The following is a 10,411-nucleotide window of genomic DNA, read 5'->3' as shown; positions in this document are numbered from 1 at the left end:
ATTATTAATAAAACAATGTACAATAATGAATAATATTAAACATATTACATTTCAAGTTCTATAATGCACTCTAAAATCATAATAATATTGCAGAGTACAACTTTACAATCCGTATCCTGTCTCATGTAATCGCTCAATCAGTGTTTCAGCAGCGCAAAGACGTCAATATAACGGCTTGTAAACAATGTCACGTACATAACGTTACATTTACCTCAGAAAAAAACATATTCGGTGACCATAAACTCATTAGTCAGATAGAAAAATAAACTGTAGAGTGGAGAATTTTTTTGCTTAGTATATGCACCATATAACATATTCATTATAATTTTTACTGTTCTTCAATGTTTAATTTATGTTTGAATAAATCCATCAAGTTTTTATGACAGCCACCTTTTAAATGTTTATATTTAAAAAAAAAACGAATTGAAGTAGAAATATTAATATGTAACTGTAACTTTATTATTGTAAAAACTTAATTTTAACCTTCAATATTATAGTAATGTTGTGACTCTCATGTATATTTTACAGCATTAAGTTTAGATTTTTTTTCCTTGAGAAAAATTGGCATGTACTGTACCTGATATACAGTATATCCAAAATAATCGATATTGAATCGAATCGAATCGAATTGGTAATCAAATCGAATCGCAAGCTTGTGAATGAGATTCAAATCGAATCGTGAATTTGTGTCAAAACCCAGCCCTAAATATTACTCGTATAATCACCTATTTCTGTCTGTCAACTAACGCTGTAACATTTTAGGACACCATAAAAATGATATTTTGAAAGTAATTGCTGTACAGTTATGGTGAAAATATGCAATAAAAATGCAAACTATGATAATCTGGGTTTAATAAAAACATCCAGCATAAAGTATGAGACGTGTGGATTGTAGATGTGTAATCAGCACTTTAATAGGAGAAAAACCAAAAGCACACAGCATGCGGTAACAGCATCAATCAGCAAATGTGAACTGGTCTGTTGCTTCGTTTTACTGGTTAAATTTGGTAACGGCCGGCCAGCCTGTGTAGAAGCGGATCCAGTCGAAATAATGCGCCACTTTAGTGTAGACGCCAGGATGATTGGGTTTGCTGCATTTATCACCCCAGCTCACTATTCCCCACACGTACGACAAACCAGACGCGTCTGTACACACCAGCGGCCCTCCGGAGTCGCCCTGACACGAGTCCACCTTCCCCTCCAGGTCACCTGACACAGAGAACAACCAATCACAGCGTTATTCAACAGCATCCCGCTACCAGAGGAAGTGACGGGAGAAACGAAGCTTTTCGAAACTTTGAATCAATTGAATCACAAAATGATTCACTGTTTCGAATCGCTCAAAGCACCACATGCTGGTCAAAACTAGGTAAATGCAACAAAAACCCAGCCCAAACATGCATAAAAACACCAAACATGCAAATGTTTTACTGTAAGTATAATATATTAAATGCAATTAACAAATCATCTAATACCATTAAATATGAAGTGTCTGTATAATATTACATTGTAGGGCTTTTTTTGTTTGCTTTATGGAGAGTTTGTTTAATTAGGCCAATAAGAGTGAAAAATATTTAGGAAAATATCCTAAAAAATGTCCGCAGATTTATAAAACTGATCCGAGATCAGATAAAAAAAAAACACATAGGCACTGGTTCAAACAGTTATGCATAAAGCCTCATTTACTGAAAGCACGTGACTTTGGCAATTTTATATTTGAAGACGTGAAATTGATTAAATCACTTTTCTGGCGTCTTTGTGCCTTTTTTATTCTATATTCATTGAAATTGCTTGGAAAAGTAAAAGTAAAGAAAAGAAAAAGTAAAGGAAGTACCGTCACATTTTATGATTGCATTCGGAAATAATGTATAATTACTGTTAAATAAAAACGAAATGTATACAAACATAAACATTTTAGTTTTCACTTCACAACAAATCCTTTGCATTTAACTGTAACAGAACAGAAAGGGAATGAAATATGTAAGTATAAAACAAATGATAAATTATAGTGGCTGGCATTCATTATAAACAACAGTTAATATTAAGCGCAAAGCCTAAATGAATTTATTTGAAACTAGCATTGTGTGGGGAATGCGTGTAGCAGGCTGGTTTTAGAGGGGTTTTGACCGATTCTTTAGCTGGGAGACCAGCTTAAACCAGCTAAGTCAAGACAACCTGCATAGGCTGGTGTTGGCTTCTTTTTTTTCGCATGGACGAATCCAAATGTGTATATAATTGCGTTATATAAATCACGTTGGAATATGAGTCGCAGCACGTTTCAGGTGATAAAATCTGTGACTTTTATTACAGAAAATACACGTCATACAGGTTTGGAAGAACCTGAGGGTGAGCTTCATTTTTGAGAGAACTACACCCTAAATGAAAACAACTTAAGAGTTAGACATGCATTCAAGGCACATGTTTGTTACGCTGTACACTGGACGAGAAGCGAAGCACCGGACAACTCACAGTTGCGTTCAGTTCAAGACAGCAGTCAAAAACAGTTACAATTACTAAACAGGCAAATGTTCACCAAGAATGAACAAAGTTGCGTCAATGAGTTTGAAGTACGGTATTTGACAAAACGGAGCAAACAGAAAGGGGTTAAATGTTACAGAATGGTAGTCTCAAACAGTAGCACAATGAAGGAGAAAATTTAGGAACACTTGTTTAATATCAAACTCGCTGAAGAACAGGGATACGCACTACCAAACACAATCGTAAACGAAGACAGAGCGAGACTAAGAGGAAACTCAAGGTATTTTAAACACAAGGACTAACAAGACAACAGGTGGACAGAACGAGCTAACCAGAACAACTCAGGAAAACTTGCTCATAACTAAAAACTCTAAGACAGATAATACATGTTACGCTAAAAAGTTAGGACACTAGACAATCCAAACCTGCTAGACATCACAGATTATGAAACGCTCGCATATCTGCACACTCCATTCCAGGGAGGAAAATGTCCTTGTAATAATTCTGGCAGTCGCCGATAAGCGTCACATTTGCCCATTTCAGAGTCGATGCTGAAAATCCAAACACACACAGAGACAATAAGCCCTCAAACGGTGCCAAATACTCCTCCTGATTCCTGTAGGTTGTATTTGACTGGGAGCCGAACCTCTATCGCGGCCCCAGCCGGAGATGGTGCAGGTGTCGTTGGGCTGGAACTGTTGGGTGGACCAGGGCACGCAGACGGCTCGGACCGCGGGATTGTCCTGCATGCACTTGCCCGAAACATCCATCTCCTCCAGCTGCACCAAAGCGATGTTGTTCGCGTAGGTTTGAGGGTTATATTCATTATGGATGATGATATTCTTCACCGGGATGATGTCCGTCGTTGACTGTTTACGATGGTTTTTCCAGAGAGAGAAGTAGATTCGGAAGGACTTCGGTTTGGGCCTAGAGACACGAAAAAGCACAGTAGCTGTTCTGAACGGGTATGTACTGTACTAGTTGACCAAAAGTGAATTGGTGGAGACAAAGACATGGTTTGGCAGCGTTATTGGTTGTACCTGACACAGTGGGCGGCGGTCAAAACCCAGCAGCCGCCCAAATACGCCCCTCCGCAGTGGAACAGGCCTTCGTCCTGAATGGCCACCTGCCACTGTATCTGAGTCTGCAGGGCAAAGGTCACATACAGAGCATTAAATGTCCTCAAATAGACATTTGCTGCCTAGTGTTATTTTGTCCATTTAGCGATTAAAATTAATTGATGTTGTTGTTTTAGATTGACAACAGTCGCTTAGTGTGTGTTTTTAATCATTTTAAAATGGTTTAATATGTGTTCATTAGATCATCTACTACTCTGTATCTACTCTGGTACAGTGTGCATGCAGAGAGAGGCTTTGCCCACACACTCTTCTGATTGGCTGTGCTATTTGATTGATTTTATCGCATCTGGTTTGGACACGGTGTCGGTATTATAAACATTAGCATCATGACTTGTGAAGCTGCTTTAAAACAATGTGAATTGTTTCACATTGGACAATGTAAATTTGATTTGACTTGGTTTTGGTACTTGGTTTATGATGCGTTTTGTTAGTAATTTTATAAAGCATCTTTCAGTAGTTGTATGGTTGAGTGTCTGGACTGACCGGTAAGGTCTCTTCCCATCCTGCCAAACGTTTCCGGCGTGAATGGTGATCGTCTTGTTTGTACTCGTACTCCATATTGGGAACGCCACACTGCGTCTCTGATCTCTGGAACAACATAAAGGTGATTTATCTGTATGATTTCTTACCTGAAATCATGTGAATACACTCTTAATCTTTTGTCTCAGACACTTGCTATGCAAAAAATATATGATATATGTATAAGTTGATGAGTTTTTACTTACCTGATGTTGGATCGAAAAAAAATGTTTCTGCTCTATTTACTACTGCTTTGTCAGTTTCTGTAACACAATGAAGAGAACACAACAAAAACAACTTTTGATGTGTTTCAAGCCTGTACAGGAACGTTCCAATCACCCAATAGATTTAACCATCTTAAGAAAGTTATAGTTAACTAAAACTAAAACCAGTGTTATTTTAGTATCATTGATATACTATTATAGTTTTTGCTAATATTTTGAATTAGTTTTTATTTTTATATTTTGTTTTTACTTTAATTTTAAAGTTTTTGTCACTTAGTTTTATTTATTTAATTTGATTTTTTTTTTTTTTTATATGACTACATAGTTTATTTACTTCCTGTTATTTTAGTATGTGAAGTTAAACTAAACGAAAATGTTAAACTGAATGAAAATGAAAAAAAGTTGCCTTGGCAACTAGCTAAAATAAAATGAGTTTAAGGTTTTTATTTTATTATAGTTACCATCGAGTTCATCTTCTCCTCCCAGACAGTCCCTGATTCCATCTTTGAAGGCGTGTTGGGGTATACAGACACCCGACTTACAGAGGAACGCCTGGCCTCGACATTCTTCACACAGCAGAAACAGTAAAATCAGGATCAGTCTGCTTTATGCCAGCAACAATAAAGTCGTGGGCAGGGGCATATAGCCATCATTTCAGAAGTGAGGGGGACAGAAGTAACAAATGTAATAATACTCTGCCAGTGTAGCAGCCCTAATGACTTGAAGTTTTGCTGGGCTTGCGGGCATGCCTTCAGCAATAGCAGCAGTGTAACACTGCACATCAGAGTGTGTGTTGAGGTCATTTTCCCTGCATGCTAGTGCGCTTCATGAGTGCGTATCAGCCACCAACACAGTTTTAACTCCTGAACATTGCATGGGGGTGAGAGCTCACGGACTGCTCTGACCTTCTTCTGGCCCGACGGTGGAAACGCAGTGTGATTTTAGTCTCGGTGCTACAGGTCTGAGGCTTTTAACCCCACCTGGCCCATTGAAAGCACTGGCTCACACTGGCCCGACAGTGGAAAAGTGGCTACTGTTGCTCATATGAAACATTTTATGTGGATATGACACAAGTGAGGTACAACACTTTGTTTACAAGAGAAATAATTGGTTTGCAGGCAAATGTTACAACGTGACGATGCTTTTGGATTCATGCCTTTCAAGAGGTAGCCGATGAGCTCATAAATTTAAATTAAGCCATACGTGGCTTTTCGTTCTGTTTTGCAGGTTGGTCACGAATTTCCACAAATTTAATAATATTTATTTTTCCTTTTCCCAAATCCTCACTGTCTCACACTCTAATTTTGCAGGTTTATTTTCTTGTCGTTCACTTTTAATCCCTGTTTTTGCATCTTTGGTCAAAATAAAAGTGAAACCATATCCTTTTTACTCGCCAAAACGACAGACAGCATTGTTAGCCTAAACTAACCTAATTATTTGATGGAAATCTTTATCTTAATCTAGTCTTTATCTCTTGTCACATTCAGTTTCAACACAGTTTGTGTTTGTTAGACAAGGCACGTCAAGTTTATTTTTACGGAGATTGACATGACATGCGGGGGGAATGAAAGATTTCGTGGAATTAAAAATTCGTTCCTAAGACTTATTAATTTGTTCTCTCATTTTAGTTAAATCATGGGTTATCTAGGGAACCAATTAAGTGACATGATGTGATCCAAGTGCACACACAGCACAAAAATTAATGAATTATTTGCGCAAAAGATCAAGCCCCGACGCGGTCACTCACAGCCATTTCTTCATGTCTGCTGCACGTGTTTTGCGCATGAGCCACACGCACCCCAAAACTAAATTGCTTAATCGACCATCATTAGCTTTAATTGATTACATCTCTTATCGATCGTCGATTAACCAATGACATCCCTTGTTCAAGTAGCACTGAATACTCCTGATAAAATATCTTGGATGCATCATGCACTGGATGTGTTTGAGTTTTAGATGAATAGGTTTATTTTATATTGACATTGAAATTATAACATTGAAATGAATGTTATAGGTATATTTTATTATTTGAATTATTATGGTTAACAAAATTGCAAATTAATACATTTCATAAAAAAATGTGCTTTATTTCTAAACACTGGCATGAAGGGAACAACTGATGGGAAAATGAGAAAACAGGAATAATGATGTCAGGCTCACTTTGGCAGCACATCTCGTCACTGTTGTCTCCACAGTCATCAACACCATTGCAGGTTTTTTCATGGCCTAAACACTTCCCGTTCACACAGATGAACTTCTTACATTCGCCTACTCAAGAGAAAACCCATCAGTGTGAGTGAGAGAAGTGTCAAACAACAGATTAACATTAAACATTAACATGGTGACGACATCCGAGAGGAAAGGGCACCTGTAGGCTCCTTATAACACTTTGCGACGGCCACCTCAGTGTTTGCTGTGATTGGCTCTGGATTATGGATCGTACACTCGGCCAATGAGAGCTCAGATCCCATGCAGCGAATCCTCATACACTCATTTGGCCATTGAGTAGCTTTACCAAGAGATATATATTTGATTTTAGACGCATTCTCTGCTCCTCTGAGAGACAGAAAGAACAATGTAAGCAATCAGTACATGTTGAGTCGAGAGAAAGGACGTCTTGTGTGCAGGTGTGTTTACCTGTCGACATTCAGAGGGTTTCGACAAACCACATTTGCTGCAGCCATATTCCAGTCCTTGCCACATACCAGCATTTTCCCCAAACGAGTTTTTATCTCGACCACGTTATGAGACTTAGAGACGCTCACATGCACCTTGTCTCCCGCTGGACACAAACATTAAGTTTCAAGTTTTAAAGTTGTACTTGTAACTTCTTTAGAAAATTATCTTTAAAAAAACAAGACACTGTTATGAAGAGCCTTTAACAAAATAATATTCAGGTTTGGAGAAATGTAGCACTGCATCAGTGTCTCAGCAATGGATGCTCTGCAGTGAATGGGTGCCGTCAGAATGAGAGTCCAAACAGCTGATAGAAACATCACAATAATCCACAAGTAATGAATCCTCATACACTCATTTGGCCATTGAGTAGCTTTACCAAGAGATATATATTTGATTTTAGACGCATTCTCTGCTCCTCTGAGAGACAGAAAGAACAATGTAAGCAATCAGTACATGTTGAGTCGAGAGAAAGGACGTCTTGTGTGCAGGTGTGTTTACCTGTCGACATTCAGAGGGTTTCGACAAACCACATTTGCTGCAGCCATATTCCAGTCCTTGCCACATACCAGCATTTTCCCCAAACGAGTTTTTATCTCGACCACGTTATGAGACTTAGAGACGCTCACATGCACCTTGTCTCCCGCTGGACATAAACATTAAGTTTCAAGTTTTAAAGTTGTACTTGTAACTTCTTGAGAAAATTATCTTTAAAAAAACAAGACACTGTTATGAAGAGCCTTTAACAAAATAGATGGACTGGAGTGCTGTGGATTACTTGTGGATTATTGTGATGTTTTTATCAGACTCTCATTCTGACGGCACCCATTCACTGCAGAGCATCCATTGCTGAGCAAGTCATGGAACAATTCTTAATGAACATTTAGTTTAAATTTTTTTTTAGTTTTAAAAGTTTAATCACAAAAGTTTTTACTCTGATTAAAGTTCAAGTCTTCACGTCTCACCTTTGCAGGATGAGCTGAAGTGTGAGAAAGTGGGCGTCTTGGTTCTGCAGGAGATGGCGTTGGCCTGACACATGGAGTAATACACGGATCCGTCCAGAGTACAGGTGTTTTTCAGCCGTGGACATTTGTACGGCATCTTACAGACACACTGTCCTCCGATGCATCGCCTCCATGGAGGACAAAACACTTTAGAGCAAGACAGCCATGTGTATTTCTGATTCAGACACTGGGCCGGACCCAAGAAATCCTCATCAAGTACTTTTGGGGGTTTGGGATTTGAATCAGTTTTGGGTTGTGAGTTGGTGTTGGGATTTAAATGTTCTGATAAAGTTCTGGGTTTTGGAAATCCCAATGGTGACACTGTTTGGTGGGACTCTAGTTCAGGGTTTTCCCCCAAAAGGTCACCATTTTTTTCCTTCAAGCCTAAATCGGTTTTATTATCCAAGTCCTTGCTCTTATAATTTTGCTCAGGCGCTGGTTGATTGTCCAGACTCTAATCAGATGAAATAATACATAACATACATCAGTCCATTAGCATGTTACTGTAGTTGAATAAATAATAATAACATGCTATCAATCTCAATAATGTAAACACTATTTATAGGAAAATTACCATTGTGTTTTGGGCAGGAGAAATGAAGAGAAAAAAACGTGAGATTAATTCGTCTATAGTAGTCGAGCACATTTACAATGCCAAAATATCTCGTTTTTCCTCAGAGGAAGAAAGTCATACAGGTTTGGAAGGACATGAGGGTGAGTAAATGAGTGAACTATCCCTTTAAACTAGAAGAAGACATGTCACATAGGTTGCAGGATATGATTACAAATAATATAGAATATAATATTGTTGCAGTGTTTTCCTTGTGGCAAAGCATAGAGGCTTTTTCTGACCTGCATTGAAAATATTAATTGTTCAAAGCTTATTACATAGTCATCTGGTGGTCAAAAGGATGAACAACACTAAACAAATTTTGTGCAATTAATTCTTCCTGAACTTTTTATTTATTTTATTATTATCATTATTCTAAAGAATTCTCAAAGTCATTAATCCATTCGGGTGTATTTAGACTAAAATGAGTAAATATATTAAGCATAAAATCTGTGATATCTATTTAACCATGTCCTTCAACTCGGGATCATTTTGGATTTGTTTATAAATTATATATTTTTCATGTTTCACTATTTTTTGTGTGTGTGTGTTTTTGGATATGCTTCCTAATAGATTGAAGTAAATCTGCAAAATAATGAAGTAATTTAAACTCAAATCAAAGTTTCATGTGCATGTTTTGTATTTATTTGATAAGCTGCCGTGTAATAAGTGGGCGATACTAGAACTGATCCTGATCACGTTTATTTTGCAAAATCTTTTGCAATCCTTCACATAAGGACGTTTTACTGGAAAACAAGGCCACTGTGATCAAGATTCCGCAGTGTAGAAAGGTCGTCATAACCCATTTTCAGAGTTAATGAGATGAATTACTCTATTAATCATTGAATGATTCATTTAATATATCAGATACACAGATACTCACGGCGGTCTGGAAGAGAAGACACGTGAAGAAAAAAACAACCCTCATGACTCCTGCAGCTCTTTCTCTAGATGTCTCTGTTCTTCTCTTCATCCTGTCGACTCTGATTAACCGCGCTCAACAGATGCCTGACATCAGACTGAATCAGACAGACAGGGAGGAGAAAAACAGCAGCCTCTGCCCGGAAAGGTCAAAGCGGTTGGTATTGCGTCAATATCAGTTTTGCGCTAGTCAATAAAAACCGTTTACTCAGTTAATAAAAACAAGGCTACAGAAAGATAGCTACTCACATGAGCCAAGTAACAAACATGAACTAAATAACGTCAAATGTGATAAAACACCCCAATATTCATATATGTTTTCAACTTAAAAAGAAGACTAGTCAGGGAAAACTGAAAGTGCAGCAAGTGCATAAGCTGAGGAATCGTAGAAAAAAGAATTTCTCAACCCTAAAAACTTTACTGAATCAATTCAGTATTTCAACCTTTTTTGAATGAATTAAAGATGTTTCGTCAATGAACCAAGAAGGAATTCTTGAAATTGTCCAGATCACCTTAACTTTGTGTTTGTGTGCTTGAGATATACCAGCTAACAGGGAATGTTCTCAGCGTTCTGGCAAGGTTCTCTCAATGTTATGAAAAATGTCTTCCTGTATCACAATGTTCTTTAAAGTTATCTGAGGCCTGTTTCAGAAAGGAGGTTTAGTGAAAACTCCAAGCGGCAACCTCCCGCTCTCTCTCGTGAAACCAACAAGGAAGTGACTTAAACTGTAATTCATCAACTGGCCGCTAGAGGCTGGCTGCAAAAGGGAGTCAGTCCCATAGACTCCCCATGTTAAAATGCCCAACTTTACAGCAGAAAAAACATGTTTACAGCCTGGT

The 10,411-nt window shown here is 37.9% G+C and overlaps 1 protein-coding gene across 1 annotated transcript; it reads right to left on the bottom strand.

Annotated features, from left to right (window-relative positions):
* Positions 1 to 904: 904 nt before the first annotated feature.
* LOC107737970 (complement factor I-like) lies at positions 905 to 8,296 on the bottom strand (the record flags this gene model as incomplete). Its single annotated transcript, XM_016549622.1, has 11 exons — positions 905 to 1,209; positions 2,940 to 3,029; positions 3,125 to 3,405; positions 3,519 to 3,622; positions 4,101 to 4,205; positions 4,386 to 4,399; positions 6,521 to 6,628; positions 6,729 to 6,854; positions 7,395 to 7,456; positions 7,538 to 7,682; positions 8,002 to 8,296. Coding segments are annotated over 11 exons (1,548 nt in total), but the record flags the coding sequence as incomplete, so codon positions are not given.
* Between the last annotated feature and the right edge of the window lie 2,115 nt (positions 8,297 to 10,411).

This window comes from Sinocyclocheilus rhinocerous, unplaced genomic scaffold, assembly GCF_001515625.1.
Source record: "Sinocyclocheilus rhinocerous isolate Xijiao unplaced genomic scaffold, SAMN03320098_v1.1 scaffold404, whole genome shotgun sequence".
Taxonomy (NCBI): domain Eukaryota; kingdom Metazoa; phylum Chordata; class Actinopteri; order Cypriniformes; family Cyprinidae; genus Sinocyclocheilus; species Sinocyclocheilus rhinocerous.
The sequence above is the reverse complement of the archived record's forward strand: the minus strand, read 5'-3'. Positions and strand labels throughout refer to the sequence as shown.